The sequence below is a fragment of the Nelusetta ayraudi genome, unplaced genomic scaffold, assembly GCF_046127955.1.
Source record: "Nelusetta ayraudi isolate G7.1 ecotype Tasmania unplaced genomic scaffold, CSIRO-AGI_Nayr_v1 ptg000070l, whole genome shotgun sequence".
Classification (NCBI taxonomy): Eukaryota; Metazoa; Chordata; class Actinopteri; order Tetraodontiformes; family Monacanthidae; genus Nelusetta; species Nelusetta ayraudi.
In genome coordinates, this window is record NW_027466120.1 from 3,654,627 (window position 1) to 3,672,649 (window position 18,023).

An 18,023-nucleotide genomic window follows, 5' to 3' on the forward strand; every position below is an offset into this window, starting at 1 on the left:
AATTTCTATTTTTGTCTACCCATTTTTTTTCTCCGACACAGTCCAGTCATCAGCTTTGGATAAATTGTTTAACAGAGAGCTCAGAGCTGACATTCATGTTAAGTGATTTATTGTCAAACAACATTGTTTAGACACATAGAAATGTGATTTCTTAAACATACTATAAAAACATGTAACACTATAAATATTCAGGTTTTTTCTTACAAAATATTTTTTTTATTTTTTATTTTTTACAGTTTTTAAGTCATTTTTAATAAAACAGTTACTTTCATGTAGGCCTATACAATTTGTGACTACAATACAAAACTGACCCAACAAAAAGCCACTGCTCACATCAGAACATTTTTTTTGTTTTTTTTAAGAACTTTGAACTCACAACACTCAGATAACCTCTGTCAACATAAAAGTGAGAATTAAATTAAACTGGGACCGAATTTGCTTAACTCAAAAATTCTGATATAAAAAATGAGTATGTGTATCCACTGCTGATGGCTTTGAATAGTTTTTTTTTGTTTTATATCATAGAACAATATAATAAAATAAGAAATATTCATAAGCAGCACCAAAAGTGTTCTGGGAGCAAATGGATAGCAAATCCTATGGATTGACAAGAGTCTTGCTTGGGTTTGAAACAAAGAGGTTGAATATAACTACATGATGAGAACAGACATGTTTTTCAAGACACATATTATTCTCACATTGTGACACCACATTCAGACTTGTGGTCAATGAGAGCAAGGGAACTGAAAATGTCCAAGCAGATCTAAAAACTGAATTGTCGCAGTGACTCTGGCCTTCAAGATTTACATTGGACGAAAAACAAAAAACAGTCTTGCAGGATGTTTTATTTGTAGTGTTTGCAGCATTAGGTCACAGTAACCCCTCCACTGTCTTTGCTCTTGTCCATATATGTGGGGGAGCTGTTTTTATCTGATATAGATCCTGCTGCTGAGGGAAGTGTCTGTGAGCCAGGAGAGTGGCCTGTTGACTTGACTGAGGGATCAGAGTTCTGCTCTGCATCCGTCTCCTGTTGCGAAGCTGTGGCTGGAAAAAGGAAAATACATGACAACTTGGACACATAACACTTGATGTGTAAGAATGTGAAAGTTGACTCAGTACTGCAGTCCTGCTCAGTGGCAATTAGCATTACCCATTTAGCAGGTCTACACATTGAGGTTATGCCTTTCAGTGAAGTGAAGTTCAGGTAAGAGTTAAGTTTACCAGTTAAAAGTTAAGGGCTGATTATGTTATGTAAAAAAAAAAATTGAACGGGTTTGCATCGTCACTTCCCTGGGGGAAGTCCATCTCTTGCTTCCCATTTTAATGGCCTCAAGTCTGTTTAGAATGTTAGAGAAACACATACACACGTTCTAATTTCACTTGATCACAAGGTATTGAAGTGAATCAGACTCATTAGTTCACATTTCTTATACATTTAAAAGTAATAGAAAGACCAAATAAATGCTAGACTGGTGATTATTTTCGACGCTATTGTGATTAGCACTGCTGCTGCACAACAAAGTCCAGGGTCTTTCTGTGTGAGATTTGCATATTCTGGCCATGTCTGCATCAGAGACAGGCATCATAGGCTTGTTATCCAATCAGGATCCCGAACCAAAAGCACTAAATTCAGATCTGATCCTCAGGTGCTGCACAGTGGCAGCCCACATCTCTTCAGAAGATATTGGGTCAAATGCAGAGAACACATTTGACGCTATATCATTGTGCAAGGGATCGCTGATGTATCTTCAAATTTAATTTCACAATCTACATAATATTTTCTACATTACTATTCTTTCACCTGTTTTTTCATCTCATCATCTAGTCAAAAAAATATTTTGGTCATTTGGACATTCACACTACCACAGCCTTTTGTGTGTGTTGCCCATAAGCACAATGATGTTACCTGATTGCGTGCAGGACTTCATGTGTTCGGGCCAGTGGGCTTGCTGGCACGGGTAGTCACAGTAACTTGTGTTCCAGCAGCAGTAGAAGATGGCTTCTTTCCTGCAGTTGGCGCACCACTGCTTCTTCTTGGTTTCATCCACCGCCTGCTGCTTCTCTGACTCCGTCTGCTTTTTCACCTCGGCCACCAGCCGTTCTCTCTCCTGCTCCAGACTCTGCCTCATCTCTGCCATTGTCAGTTCTGCAGTCGGGTGCAAAATAACGAGCATCATAGCTCTTAGCCCTTGTTAGATGTGTGTCGATCGTCATCGAAATTTAAACTCACCAAGATTGTGCTTCATCTCTGATAACTCTTGTTGATGCAACCACTGGAGCTTCTCGATCTCTATCCGTAATCGGCGAATCTATGGCAAAAATATACGCAGAAATTAACATCTGGTCCATCCTTTTTTGGCATTGTCAAAAATGTGCCGGCCTGAAATTCGGAATGACCTCTGCGATTGTGTTTCCCGATGTGCTTTTGGAAAGGTCGTTATAGATTTCTGTCATTGTCCCTTTTATGGTGTCCATGATCTGCAGAGTTTGGACAAACAGAGTGACATTATTCCCATTTTAACCGCTTGCAATCCCAAGAAAGGGTGACAAAGCAGCAACTCAAGCAATCCATTTTTCATTTCACAGGTCCAAGATTATCACCTTATTTGTGTACTTGGCTATATCGGCTGCCACGTCCGCTGAGGGAATCTGCAAGTCTCCAGACATGGAGCTAGAGGAGGTGACCTGTGCAGATGATGTTCCCTGAGGGGAGTCTTTTTGTTGCACTATGGGAGAAGAAGGGACAAAAAGGGGAATTACAAATAAAGATATCAATGTTATTTTCTTTATGCTACATTTGACATTAGATTAAGTGATTATGTTGTTGTTGTTGTTGTATAAACCTTTGGCAGCCTGTCTCGTCTGGTAGCGTGTGCTCGAGGAGGAGCCCTGCTGCTGTGACTGCTGATGCTGCGGGCTGCGTGTCTGGGGCTGCGTCTGTGCCGCCGACTGCTCACCGTGCTGCCGCTGAACTTTCTGCATGTGCCACTTCTGCGATGACGTCTGCAATTTGGTCGGGTTCCAAACGACTGCCCGCTGCACCGCCTGAGCCGTCTCTTTCGGCAGTAGGGGGCGCTGTTTCTTTACAGCTGCGGGCGCTGAGGAGGTCGTAGAGGCTGAGGCGGAGGCAGCTGAGGGGGTGCTGCTGGTGGACGTGCTGGAGGTTGCGCTGTTACTGGGCTGACTGGCGGCTGCCGTGGAAACGAGGTTGAGAGCCGCTGTGATGGTGGGCTGCAGAACTTCTTTCAGGTTTGCAGTGATATCTCGCGATGGTACGACTGCTGTTGCAGATGGAGGCGCTTTACCTGTGCAGCAAAAAGACAACACAGCTGTTTATAATGTGGATTTTGGGATGGGGCATAATTCTGTTGCCAAATTAAGATAAAGAAATGCATGTAGATAATCAGAAATTATTTTGAGAAGTCTCCCTGTCAAGAAGGACTGGACTAGGTATTAATTTCACTTAGCTTTCACTTTAACATTAAATTACAGTGAGACGATTGCCTGAGATGAATCAACATTGGTTGGCAAAGGCAACACACTTCAGGCCAGGTTAGCAGGCCGAGGCTGCATAAGCAATATATTTCATAACACACAGATATATTTTACGAAACCAAATAGTTTGAGGATGACCTGCTTCCTGTGTCAGAGGCACTGTGATTTGGACTAAAGATTCTTCATCTATCAAACTTCTTTGACTGCATTGTTTTTTGTTTTGTTTTTTTAATTAAGCAAATTACCACAATCCACTAGACAACACAATGACTGTTGTGTCTCAAAAACCTTTGTTCAAGGAAAAATATTTGCATTTGGTCACTGTAGCCCTCCACCTTAACACAACTGTGCAAAATAGAAAAAAGTGACAGGTGACGAGGGCCACTAGAGGAGAGAAGCACAGGCCACACACATTAGGAATATACTAATTCTTGTCTTGTAGGAAAGGGTTGACAGTTTCTTTTGGGTGTGTTAATACTTTCCCCCAAATGTCTTTCTAACCCTGAGTGACGTCATGATTAGAAACACAGGAGACATTTTCAATAAATCGATAAGGCCTCACCTTCCTTGGGAACATTTGACTCTTTGGGCGTTTTCGCAGCTGAAGCTGCAGCTTCTCTTCTCGCCCTCTTTGCATCGCGGCCTCCTTGTTCATCCCCAAGGTCGATCACCAATTCTCTTTCAGAATCAGAGTCTTGCTCAGCAGAAGTGGCAGCAGCACCAGCAGCAGCTGCAGCAGATGCTGCAGCAACAGGTCCTCTGCTCTCCTCTGGGGTTTTGGTCTTGTCGGTGTTCGGCTGAGACTGGGGTGTCCTGGGCTTGTCCTGCAAGTCCTTCTCTGGTCCATTACTTCCCTGCTTGTCTTTTGCTGTAGGCTCTGGGGTAGTTTTATCCATTTTTGCTGCACACCCCTCCTTAGCCTCTCCCTCTGAAGACGCTCTTAGCCGTTTTTTCTCGGCTTTGTCTTTGTCATCCTGGATGGAACTCTTTGGCTTGGGATCCTCGTCACTGAGATACTCGCTGTCGCTTGAGTCCGATTTCTCAGAGTCCTCCGAGTCGCTATGATCCACACCTTTATACACGTCTTCTGAGATTTCATCTATTCCTATATGAGAGAAACAACCAACATTAAAACAAAGCCTATTTCTCAGACAAATGGAACTTAATGAAAGACCCGTTTCTCAGTAGCAGGTGAAGTCTGGCTTACTTTTCTAAAACCTAATAACTTTTGTATAAATGATAGACAGGACAATGATGTTTGGAAGGTAAGATTAATATATTTCGAGCCACTGATTAATTCCAGTAAATGAAGAGGAAAAATAACTGTAAATGTACCAAGCTGTGCCTTGCAACTTTCAATTGTCTTGTCTAAGCTCCTGATGGGTCTCTTTGGGGTTGTGGCAGCTGTGGTTCCTCCCTGTTGTTGTTGCTGCTGCTGATTTTGCTGCTGTTGCAGTTGCACAGTCTCACTCAACTCTTTGAGATCCATCTCAGCCTTCACCCGATCTGAAATCAATAACACCGAAAATGCAGATTCATTCTCAAATTCCACTAGTTGCTCACACATATCCTTTGAAAATATTGTTCACATCCAAAGTATGCATGCAACTGCATGCCATGGTGCTTATGGTACTGACCCAGGTTGAGATTTAGGATGCCACCTGTGCCTGAGGTCCTCTCCTGCTTGGGCACCAGTCCAGGGTTGAATGCTTTTGGGCTGGCAGACACACTGCCTGTAGGACCCATCTTCCCTGAGACAGGGGATGCTGTGTTTGTCATGAAACAAAGAAAAAAAAAGATTCAAACAGCTACAACTGCATGAAGATTTAAATATTGAAATTCAATCCAACTTCAATCTCATTCAAAATCCCAATATACAAACATACAACAAACGTAAAATATACAAAATATCATTACTTTGCTCGTGACTAATTTTCACTACACTTTCCCAGCTGTGCCTGTCTGTCATCTGGTGTAAAGCTAAACAGTTTAATGTTACTTTCCAGTGGTATTTACTCAAAGAAATCTCCTTGGTGACATACAAAAATGACCCATTGATGGTGGCTAGAGGAAATTAGCCAACAACAGTTATCGTATTGAGGAAGCACTGAGTCGACTCTTTTTTTGCTCGAATTTTGTCAAATAACTGCTCCACAAACCCCACTGGTAATTTACCAGTGCAGTCCATTGATTCTTCTCCAGTGCTGTAGAGGAAAGCAGGATTCCTGCCGGGCTTTTCAGCATCTTGCTCCCCGTCAGACCCGGTGTGAACTGAGGAATTGGTGCTCATGGGGGACCGGGGCATGTCTGTCATGGAGACCCTGCGACTCATGCCGCTTGGTGTGGAACTCTTGCCGAGGACCATCTTGGGAGACGCGGTTATATCGAAGTTGAAGCGGAGTTTATCTGGTTTCTCTGTTTTCACCGTGCCAGCGCTGGGGTTGGAGGGGTCCAGCAGCATCTGCAGCTGGTTATTGGGCGTGAAAGGTGTGCGGAAGGGTGCATAGTTGAAGACCCCAAACTTCTTCCGGATATTTTCCACGTATACTTCCATCTCTTGCATGGCACTGTTGAAAATGCTCTTTGTTTTCTTCACAGAGAACGGGATCTCTTTGGACATGAGGTAGCAGTTGTTGATGGGGACCCAGGCCCTGATGAGGAAATAAACAGAAGCAGTTAGTACTAATCACTTTCATGGTGTTTTTCAAGGCATTAGGTAAAGCAAAAAAAGAAACTGGAACTTGGGAATTAATGGAGGGATATCTGCAGCTTTGATGACCTGTAAATACAGTATGTTGATTGAATCAATTTGATTTTTTTACTCTTTCAGACTCATGTTATGTAAAGGGGGATTTATTTTTCTCCTCCTGCTCCATTTGTTTGGTTGGGGTGTTGAATGAAATGGAGTTACAGAGCTCAAAATAGTCGGTTTGGCTCTGTCCCTACAGTATTAACTTGCTAATACTTCTGCAACTCTACAAGCATTGCCTCACCTGTCATGTTGCCCAAAGAAGCGTGCATCCACCTGCCCGTCCTTTTCCCGTAGAGCTTTTGCAGGCCAAAACGGGAAGCCCTTTAGTTTGGCCCACACAAGCGGGTGAGGTTGACTCTATCGGGGACAAAAGCAAAACAATTCATTGGCTTTGGTGTAGGCCAAGTGGGTTACATAGAAAATCATTTTCGTCGTGGCGTGAAGACCTACGCAGGGCTCGCAAAACCAGTTGTCTCTTTTTTGGCAGGCAGACAAGTAGCACTCTGGGCACACCTCAATCTCATTCATCTGCAAAGTGCATATTGAGTCATAAAGTCAAAAAGGAAAAACTGGTCAGAGTGCAGCTACACAATTAACATTTTCAGACAAACCGCTGTACCTCGTGCTCGCAAATCTTGACGATGACCTTTGCGGTTGCCGTCAGTTTGTGATTACCTGAAATAAGGCCGGAAGGTCAACAGCTGATCCAGATCAAGCTTGTGAACTAGTAGCAGTAGGAACATCGAAGAGGCCTACCTCCATTGTAGATGATGCAGTTGTGCAAGATCCATTTCATATCAGCAAGAAAGCTTTCGGTGCAGCCGTACATTTTCTTTTTGATATTCTGTGGAAAATTGGAGAATATTGTATGGAAATCTTGATCTGCTTCACCTTAAAAATCTAGGATAGAAAATCTTACTCAAGAGAGCAACTGGGTCTCAAAATGTTTTTATTTAGATCTTATGCTTCCATTTATTCTATTATTATAACATTTTTAAATACAAAATTTAATTTTAAAAAAAATGGTGGCATGAAGAGGAAATGTATGGAAAATTAAGTTACCTTCTCTAATGTACACAGGTCCATAGGGTGGAAAATGTACTCTGCATAATCCGGGTGCTGTTCCAGAGATACGGGCTTCAGAAAAGGTTCAGTCTGCTCAGCAAAAGAGGAGACACAGAAAACGACAGATGAGCTGCAGTGTAGCTTATTTTGTGGCATTTCTGGAAGTTTGTTGTGTCAGAAAAATGATTGTCTTTAAAATAAAGGGCGACAAATCTTTACAAATCAAAACTTACCCCAGGCTGTTTAATCTTTTGGAGTGCAAACTTAAGCAAGTAGGAGAGTTGGTCTAATGTCAGCATTGTCATGGCCTTGCTCTGGGTTTCAATGCATTCAGCAACTGTTATTTTCTGCAATATCAACCAAGAAGGATAAATGATTAATGACGTTGGTGAATACCAAACCAAACCGAAATAAAAGAACTTTGCCTATATACACATAAGGGAAATAAAATAAGATATATACTTTTTTAATAACAAGACATTATGCAATGCTTGAGTGACTAACACATTTCTATACCTGCAATAGCAGATAAGAAATGTATTTATTAATTGTTCACACTTGGTCTAACTTATTCTACCTGGTACCTCCAGTGCATATGATTTGCGTTAGAGGGCTCTCGCAACACGCGTCTTAAATCATATTAAAGATTTCTTTTGTTTGCTTCTTCACACGCGCTCATCTCTCTAACATGATACCTCACACTCTGGACAGAACCAGTCGCCCTCGGGCTCAGCTGGTAGTTTGAGGCACTTGGCGTGGTACACCCTGGGGCAGAGCTCACAGCAGAGCACCTGGCCCTCGCGGTGGCACAACCAGCAGTAGAAGTCGTTCCTGCCGTCCTGCGGTACAACATCAACAGGGTCTGTGGTGAGTGCTGGCTGCTTCATATAGTAAAAGGGGCCATGTCTTAGCTCTGACTGAAATGCAGGCAAGAGAAACAGGGGGGCAGGTTTCAAAAACACGCAGGAACAAAACAAAACAAGGTGCAGTGCAAACAAACAAGAAACAAGAAACATGGCAATTGCAAGGCAGGATAAGCAGGGTAAGCCACTCAGAGTCAAGGCAAAAACAACATGGATGACGGCCCTGGCAGTACGTTCTAGACAAACATTAGAATAAAGTCCACACGAAGCTGCATGATGGGAGCCGAATAAAATGAGCCTGGCTAAGTTTTTAGGGTGTGTACTTTGCGTTGAGTAAACACAACGTACAATACAGAGTTTTCTTGGTGCTGCATGTTGGACTCACTCATGCCAATCAAGGATGGGTTTTATGATTCTGAATTATCTCCAGCTATCTCTAGCAAGTTGCTCTTTTGAGTATATTACCGAGCAAAGAGCTGCGGTTCGTTTTGCAACCCTGTCAAAATAAAAGTAAGACAATCCCTGCGGCATCCAATAACAGCTAAGCCAGGCACGCTTTTCAAAAAAACATACAGTGCACATTAGCGATCTATTACCAAAGTGCACAACAGTTATCTTTTTTTCAGTATCAGGACATAAATGAATACTGTTGACTGGTAAGAATGCAAACACGAAACAAAATTTAAAAAAAGTGCGATTGAGTGAGTTGATGACAAACCAACACGTCTCACACATCTATCGCAACAAAATGTATCCACTTGTGAAAGCTGATAATGTTAATACACGTCTGTCGATCAACACAATGTGTTGCCAAGTCTATATGTGCTTTTGCGGACACAGTAGTGGCTCTGTCAGTCGTCGCCAGTACGGTGACTAAAAAGGCCGCAGAATGTGACTGAAGTCACCGACACACAGTGTCTGTGAACTACTGGTTGGACGGTCTAATCACACCCACTCCCACCATTCCTTTCTGAAGTTGGATTAGTGGCCGCCGTCTCCAACGGGTTCCTTCCAACTAGTGAAAAGAAACATTCCAGCATTCACACCCACATCACTTTCCTTCTCAGCGAGCTGGGGAGGAAATTTTGTGCTCCTATAGAACAACCTCACACACATCTGGTTTTATGCTAATATAATGAGGCTCAGTGACGATAAATATGGTCCCACGATGGCTTCCTTTTAAAGGAAGAGAACCATTCTGATCACATCAACTTGACTTTTGCTTTATACAACTTTGGGGTTCACTGCTGGATTTGTTTTCTTGCGCCGATAGACGGACCTTTATTCACAGCAAGCTGCACAGTTCACATCTTGTGCGACACAGCACATTTCTAAAAGAATGCACTGCGTCAGAGGGCCTACCTGGTCTTTGCTGCCACTGTTCACAGCTCCTGGCTTCTTCTTTTTCTTGAGGGGGCTCGGAGATGTGTCGGGAGGGGAGTGACCATTGGAGGAGTGGGTGGGACTGGACACCTTTCTCTTCTGCGGTGCTACTGGCCGGTCCGCTGATCCTGAAGGATCGGGGACTAAAGGGAGCAATCAAGCAACAGGACACTTGAATTCTTGCTCCAACTCTTTCAGCAGATCAGCTGATGCAGTAGCCACTGAGTCACGAATCGAAGCAGGTTATTCACATTTCACAAACACAATGTTCAGATAAACCATTCACTCATACGATCTACTGAGGGATAAGAATGACGTGTGCATCAGCCATCCCATTGATCGAAATGTCTGATGTTAAAGACAAATGGTTATTGGACTGTTGTAAACTTAAAAAAAAATAAACACTCTATTGCGAATACATGCAGGAAGTCAGGCAAAAATAATTTCACAGGCACAATTATTCCAGTCCTAGAAGAGCAAGAAAATCTATTGGGAGTTTTTTTTTTCTATTTCCATCTATACAGTCGACATTCTGTGAAAACAGAGATGGTCACCTGCTGATGAAAGCCGCTCGGCCTTAGAGACTTACCCTTGGATCGCACGGACGCATCCATCCCCTCTACCACATCCGCCTCCGTCTTTACCTCGTCCTCAGCCAGACTGCGGAGCACCGAACAGGAGATCACAGAAACACAGAAAGAGAGGCGAACCCAAAGTCAGAGAGGGTGTTCAGAAACCACAGCGGAGTAACAGTAAACAACTGGAGCACCACCTAAGACAAGAGTGTCCCACAGGATCTGTCTAGAGGGACTCGGGAAGACTTCTATTGTTATCGTTGCCGTTTGATTTTCAATACGTCGTCAGCATCCCTGTGCAAGTTCAAAGCCTTTCCATACTATCTGTGACCAACACACAAAAAAAAGAAGAGCCTGAATGTGGTCTTTATGTTTCCAGGAGAGAGAACGGTAACAATCGCCATGGCAACACCCCTCTCCGCTAAGCACAAGTTGATATTCACAACAGCGCATAAGGCCATTTGGCTGACATTACCCTGCACCTCCGTCCTTCAGCGCAGATTGCAGCTATAGACACCAGTGTGACTGCGCTCGGGAGTGCGATTGTTGCCGCGCTCGTGGCGAAAAATGTCATACATCGCCGCCACCTGTCAAGCCTCCTCAGTGACAGCGACTGCATCCTCTAATGGTACGGGCCTATTCTTCCAGAGGGAAGGCAAACGCATCCACCACAAGCTTCGCCGTTTCAACGCTTTTCATTTTATCCCCTGTGTGCCTGACGACCAAAGACACGTTTATCTCACTCTCTGTAAAGGTTGAACTGAAAATTTCAAATGTCCTGCTTGTGGACGGCAAACCTGTGATAACGCTCATGACAATGCTGCACCTTCTGACAACTCCATACAATTACAGTTGGTGTGTTAAGTTGTAAGTGTGACAGTGATTAGCTGCCCAATAAATTTAGATTAGATTGTGTGCTGCCTTAACCGAGTGCACTCACAGAGTCTTGCAACATTACTAAGCAATTTTCCAGATCTGGAATTAGGCAACGTTGAACATTTTAAACACTTTTAAAAATATATATATATATATATACTCTATTTCAACAACTTTCAGTTATAATAGGTTACAATGACGCCTCACACACTTGAAAATTGCATACAGATTGTATTCTAATTAGACCTCAGAATACATGATAATTCTAAAGCCAACTCTGCAAATCAGCCCAAACAGGATCACACTTATATCATAACCATGGGAAGCTTGGGTAACAAACCTATAGACAATGACTGGAGCCCAAAGTCATACACATACATCGACGCAAACAGACCTGCCACCAGACTGCTTGTCATTTCCTCTCAGAAATAAAAGAATGAGAATAAAGGCTCTCGGGCAACAGATGAAAGTATTTAACTCTTCCTTTGTCAGGGCAACTGAGGGCCTCGCTCCAAGGATGTGGCCTTTATTCAGAAATCCCCTGTACAAAAACCCCAACAGGGACCCCTGACAGGTCACACACTTGACCGGTTCACGGCACCGGCTGCAGTTCTGGTTTCCAGCTAGGACGGTGGCTTTACAGGCCACAGCTAAAAGGTCAACCACATTTGTGGGATAAGCTCCTTTTTTCTCCGCTACGGAGAGCAAAAGAACGCACTGCGTGTTCCCAACTCCACCCGCAGAGCCACGCCACACACAAAAGTTGATGGAACGACAAAGAGTTGATAAGAATCAGAGATAAACTGTTCTCAAAGGTTTAGCCAATCAGCTACGAGACCCAACTGCTCAACATATTACAAATGACTCAACGCCACCATATTATATTGACAGAGTTTGAGCAAAGATTTCACAAGCTCTACCAAAATAAAATATAGCATAGCCAAGGAAAGACTATCGCACTGCTGCACCCTTCACAGCTCCTTCACATGAACACTGGTTTATTTCCAGTTGCAACAGACAGCTGATCAAACTCCAGTTTAAAAACTGAAAAAGCCACTACACATTGTGTTTAAAAATACAGCATACAACTAACCAGTTTCAGCTTGCCAAAAGGCTCACAGACACACACACAGACACACACACACATAGACACATGCAAACACACACGCACACACGCACACGCCACAACCCCTCCAGGCCCTTCCTGTTCCGGAGTGAGAGAACAAACGAGGCCCACATGAAAATTAAACGTTAGCCAAGGTGCTACGTGTACCACAGCCCTGAAAGGAGAGAACGTCCTCCGTCACCACTCGGGTATCATAACACTGTAACACAAATAAATATCCCCACTAGAAAAAAAAAAAAAAAGAATACTGCAACTACCAAGAAAAGAGGATGGCCAACAGTGAAAAAAATGCTGTAATCCAATGTGCATTCTCAGATCAGGAGCAGTGATCCAGCACACAAGGAGAGTTTGGTGAATAAATCCTTAGCAGATTCTAGGATATATTCCAGACAGGCGTTGGTTTAAAGGCAACATTGACAGCATTCCCCTCTGCAAGTAGTACCTGACGGACAAAAGGGAAACAACAGTGACTCAATGCCTTCAGATTCCACTCCTGTGAGAGACGAGCCGGGCTCTCTCGTCACAGAAAATGGAGGCCACAGCTTGCTCCCCTCCCCCCTCTTCCCCCATCCCCCACTCCATGGCTCAGTCTCAGGCACTGGCACATCTATGTAGGAGGACCAGAGAGATCTGTGGAGATTACAGCCTGACAACCGCTTTAAAATATATACATGTGAAAAATAATGCTGTGTCAAAATAAAATCCTTGCTGCCGGTCACAGATGTAGACGAGGAGGCACGAGGGAGGGGGACTGGATCTACTCTTCCCTTTTATTGTAACACTGCGCGTTGCGTCCTTTCTGTGAATGCAGCGGCCAGAGGATAATTAGGTTTCATTTTGACAGAAACAACCAAAACTGAAAAAGCTACATATCAAGTACGTAAATTCTTAAGGTACCAACAATCCAAAAGCCTAAATAAGCAGACTTTCCATTTGACACATGTAGAAAGGAAATTCATTTCACACAGTTCTAACATATTTTTGCCGAGGACCTCCACTATCAACACTTGGGCTTAATACCATTTACTGGTTGACACCCTCCTCCCCATGCTACCCCACGCAGTTTATGCTTCCTTATAAAATACTACAAAACATAATAAAATGAAATGCATCACTCTCACACGATCAAAGATTACATGCAGATAAATGAACAAATTCACCATTTAGACATTTTCTTTAGCTGAAATCGTCTAAAATATTCAAAAGGGAACTTCCTACATTTCATAAAACAATTATTTTGGAATGGAATAAGTCAATCTTAGCATGGCATTGTGCAAAAGCATAACACTGATATCCACAGATATAATAAAAAAGAGATTCAACCTGCTTTTCTATAGTCTTCTAAAGGGTGAATCAAAAAATGGCTGTGGAATTTTCCAGAAGGCCCTTGCTCTCCCTGCAGCTCTCCCTCTGATTGTCAATCTTTAACCTCAACAGCAGCTGCAATTGGCTGGAGGGCCAAGAGGGTGGAACGTTATTGGTCGGCTGTGCTGTGCCACACGGATCACAGTGTGCAGGCTCTCCTCTTCCTCTTAAAAAGCATTTTGCTGCAATGCAGAGATTTGCCCCTGCATTAGACACTTTATATTCCTTCATTTTCACTGCTCCTTCGAGAATGGAGCAGTACACACCAGGGAGGATTTTCTCAAAGGCCTTTTGGGAGCTTACGCATGCAGTCACGATGTGCAGCTCAACAGTTTTACAATAGAACTTCTGTGGTTTAGACAACATTGCCGTTTGAAAAAGGCCAAGCCTGTCGGTCGCAACGCCACGACCCTGGCGTTAGTTTGTCTAGACAGGTCTGTTGGAGAGTCAGAGAAAAATATATAAATAAAAATAATGAAAAAATACCTGGAGAAATAAATCATTTGTGTGGCCACAGAGTTAAAGTAAGAATGTATAGCCCCTCGGACATAACGCAACACAGGCAGTCTGATAATATAGATCATAATAGTAGATCAAGTAGCAGCAAACAGAAAGAACCTTCTGATGAATCATGTGCTTTAGCTTGTTGAAAAAAAATGTAAGTACATAAAAAATGGATTTATATACTTCTGATTAAAAAAAAGCACAACGTGGGAACAATAACAGTATAGATTCTATATTCTCAAACCTGTCATTTCACAGAAGGCAAGCCTCGTGGCGTTTCTGTGTCACGCTGACTGATCTGTGACAGAGGGACTGTACGTGAAGTACCGTCTAAAATGGCCACGGACTCCAAGGACTCCGGGTGGTTTCGCAATAGTGCTGAGGGGGTGAAACGAGCGCTGTCTCAACATACAATTTCTCAAGCAAAACGTCTGCGAGGGCATGTGGAGGGCTGCGCTATAGCAAAAAAAAAAAAAAAAACGGTCATGTGTATCATGTGGGCTCAATATGGGGGTAAGGGGGGGGGGAGCAGAAACTCAATCCCCTGAACAGCCTTGAACGACTGACAAATACTTTCAGTTTCTGATAAATCCACAGAAAGACGCAGCTACAACAATCCTGCACTGTAAAGCGTAAAACGTGAACTGCTTCTACTCCTGACAAACACATCTGTTGTCCCTTAGATCTATTCCTCGGCCCGCCGTGTTGCACAGAGAGCAACGATCCACTTACAAAGGGTACATAGTAACCCCCTCCACCACCACACCCCCACCCCCCTGCCTTCTTTAAGCACTGCCCATCCCCCATTCTTTCTCTGCCAGGTTACAACACAAGGGTGCCACAACAGAGAGGAGTACGGGTGCCATTTCTAAATCCAGCTCCCTTTTTGTATTAGTGAAAAAGGAAAGGGATTTGCCATGGTCCACTCTGCCTCCTGTATGGTATTCTAGTTGTCTGGGGCACCCATGTGACCCTGAGACACAGAGAGAGAGCAAGGGTGAGAGTCGTTACCCAACCCCCACCCTCAGCAGTGTGGAGCGCAGAGGCCTGGCAAGGCCTCCAATCCAGCCCAGCTCCTCCTCCTCCTGCTGCTGCTGCTGCTGCTGCACACTAAACTGATTTTAAGGTGTGCACGTTTGTCCTGAGAAAAACCAACAGTCACCACAACAACACGAAGGAAGCCATGTTATCAGAGAGTTGAGATTGAAAAATAAAGACAGAGCTTACCTCTGTGGATGCATGGCTGCCTGACACAGTGTTATGTCAACACTTATAAAACATGGAGGACACTCTCAGACCTCAGCCGGGGAAGGCTCCGCTCTTCAGGCAAGGCGATCAGGCCCCGGCGATGTTAGCCAGATCCTGACTGGTCGCTCCCCTCACAGGCAGGATAGAAGGCTGCGTCTGATTGGTGGAAATGTTTCCTGAGTAATTATCTTTGTTCAGTGCAGGCAGGGGCAGCACTGTGAGTGTCAGAGACAGGGGAAGGAAAACAAGCACAGAGCTAGGCCTTAAACCTGAAAAATAGGAGTATTTTTTAAATATACAAACCCAGTAGAACAGTGTTCTCGAGCTTCCTGTGACAGAATCTGGCGGTGGGTGTCTTGAATAGAAGGCTTAAAGGCAGAAATGGCAGCTCACAGACAGTGAGGAGCAGGACACTATGGCTCCTCTGCAGAAGCCTCCATTTTTTTCTGCGCAGAGGGCCTTTGTTTAAACTCCTCCCTCCCACTTGGCTGACACAGCGAAGAGTGGTCAAAATCCCTTGTGTATTTTGACGATTCAAAAAGACAAGAGAACCTTACTGAGGAATTAGTTAACTAGCAAAATACAGGATCATATTGGAGGGGGTTTAAGAAAGCTGTATACTGTTTTTTTGTTTTTGTTTTGTTTTTTTGAAGAAACATCCTCATTGAATGTGGGCACAAAATGAGATGACCCGAAAGAACATTAAATGTTGGTAAACAGGTTCGGCATAAAACACACACTACCAGTCTGAAGTTTGGACACACCTTCTCATGCAATGTTTTTTTTTCTTTATCTTCACTCCTCTCTACATTGTAGATACATTCTGAAGACATCAAATATACGACCAATATATATGAAAATATGGAGCAAAGAAAACATTGTTAAGTAACTGAATGTTTTATATGTAGGGTGGCTATTTTAAAGAAATTAAAATATGAAATGTTTTTGAGGTATGTCACACTTTTTTTTGTTTACTACATACTACCGTATGTTTCATTCATTTGACTGGTAGAGTATGTGAGGGATTCTATCGAATTAGTGCCCTTTTCTGTCCCCAAGACATTACATGTATAAATATGCATGAAAAATAATTGTGAAATACATTTTATTATTAAGCAAAATGTCCCACACTTTAATCCAAATCCAAAATATTAAAACTAATTGCCAAGAACACAGAAAAATAGCTTAACTCTTATATCAATCTATCAACGAAGACAGTATGAACGTTTTTAGCCGACAGAAAAATAGCATTTTTAACATGTTCCCAGTCTCTAATTTCATACTTCACTATGAAACATAATCATTGAAATCCTTCATAATTTTTTCCTATTTTGCATTGTGTGACTGTATTTCCCATCTAGCTTCGCACACATTTTATTGAAAAAAAAAGTCCATATTTTATATTACAATTATACCTTTTAGTCATGTCCCAGGTTTCACTCAATCCTGTTACCCCAGCACCCCCTTCTGGAGAAAATGGAACATTGCTTAAATCACATTTTCAAAAAGAAGTTACCGGTACTTTGACTCTTCTGAAAGACAAAAAATAAGTTTTCTCATTTACTCTTCTGTATATTTATTTATTTGTTATATCCTGTCCAGCTCTGAGTGAATGGGCCATCGATGTTGCCCAGTCCTGTTACCTGCTACTTTTTTTTTTTTTTTTTTTTTTAATTTTAGATTTTTAGATCTTTTGCTCTGTGGCCACATACTGTTATTATATGTTATGTTGCTATATTGTGTATTTGCTAAATTGATGCAACAACAAAAAAAAATCCTGTTACTTATACAGAGTAACGGGACTGAGCAAAAGTAAAAGGATTAATATTCTTCTTATAGGTAATGGAATTATAAGTAGATAGCACTTATTTAATCAAGTTATTAAATGTTACTTCGTATGAATCAGTTTCCACAAGAATAAATTACAAATCTAATCGTGTAATTTCTGGGGGAAGAAAAGGATTGCGCCCAACGTGGGGCTCGAACCCACGACCCTGAGATTAAGAGTCTCATGCTCTACCGACTGAGCTAGCCGGGCTGATTATGAATTAGGTAAAACGGTATATAATGCTAGTCTATCGACGTCTTCCCAAATAAAAACGCGCATGTTTTTAAGAGAAACACTGTTTAACTTGAAAATAAAACAGTTAGACACCACCTTTAGACACCAAAACATTTAGATACCTTCCCATCCCGATAATGGGTTAGTTCTTTGTTCCTTCCACACGTCAAGATCGTCACTACAGACAAGATGGCCGACACGGGCGCCACCGGAAGTCAATGCCGGAAGTTCCTTTTTCTTGTAATAATAATAATAATAATAATAATAATAATAATAATAATAATAATAATAATAATAATAATAATAATAATAATGGAGCGCCGCCATACATTCGGTCTGTACCTTTGTAGGAATCTGTCCAGGGCTACGGAATGTGTCCAGGGTTTATTTTGCAGACATGTCAATTTAGTGTATTATTGTGGAAGAGCTATTCAAACTTTCAGCACAACGAAAACTTACCGGGGTTTGTTATGACTCTGACTAGGCACAAAAGCGCTTTGTTTTTTTATTTTATTTTTTATTTTTTTAATTATCAAAATTATGTTCTGATGGCAGCAGGCGTAACATGGCCTACCCTGGACAGCAACGACATTGATAAATGAAAGTGACTCTGGTAGAAGTGACTTTATCAATAAAGAACTGCAGTGTATGAAGTAATGAAGAATTGTTTCTCCTTTCTAGGGGAGGGTTAGGGTAGTTCGTGTCCATA

General features: G+C 42.5%; 1 protein-coding gene and 1 non-coding gene across 10 annotated transcripts; both read right to left on the reverse strand.

Annotated features, from left to right (window-relative positions):
- Positions 1 to 92: 92 nt before the first annotated feature.
- Positions 93 to 17,531, reverse strand: LOC142898782 (MYND-type zinc finger-containing chromatin reader ZMYND8-like). Of its 9 annotated transcripts, XR_012928644.1 has the most exons (22): positions 15,556 to 15,709; positions 15,232 to 15,408; positions 10,148 to 10,218; positions 9,538 to 9,701; positions 8,008 to 8,229; positions 7,546 to 7,659; positions 7,310 to 7,402; positions 7,004 to 7,091; positions 6,867 to 6,922; positions 6,698 to 6,775; positions 6,489 to 6,604; positions 5,671 to 6,146; positions 5,133 to 5,261; positions 4,831 to 5,001; positions 4,058 to 4,600; positions 2,844 to 3,305; positions 2,602 to 2,726; positions 2,398 to 2,478; positions 2,231 to 2,309; positions 1,907 to 2,146; positions 1,222 to 1,335; positions 909 to 1,044 (listed from the first exon to the last, which is right to left on the reverse strand). XR_012928644.1 is itself a non-coding variant. In XM_076041993.1 (21 exons), the coding sequence occupies exons 2-21, from the start codon at positions 15,243 to 15,245 to the stop codon at positions 866 to 868; spliced, it is 3,501 nt and encodes a 1,166-aa protein (XP_075898108.1). In that variant the 5' UTR covers positions 15,246 to 15,408; positions 17,437 to 17,531; the 3' UTR covers positions 93 to 865. The 9 variants fall into 9 exon arrangements, 8 of the variants coding, with proteins under 8 accessions (XP_075898108.1, XP_075898113.1, XP_075898114.1 ...); XM_076041993.1 differs by lacking the exons at positions 1,222 to 1,335; positions 15,556 to 15,709 and adding an exon at positions 17,437 to 17,531 and having other exon boundaries at positions 93 to 1,044; XM_076041998.1 differs by lacking the exon at positions 1,222 to 1,335 and having other exon boundaries at positions 93 to 1,044; positions 8,008 to 8,151; positions 15,556 to 15,708.
- trnak-cuu (transfer RNA lysine (anticodon CUU)) lies at positions 17,218 to 17,290 on the reverse strand. The gene has a single exon. It is a non-coding gene; the product is annotated as a tRNA-Lys (tRNA).
- Positions 17,532 to 18,023: the final 492 nt, after the last annotated feature.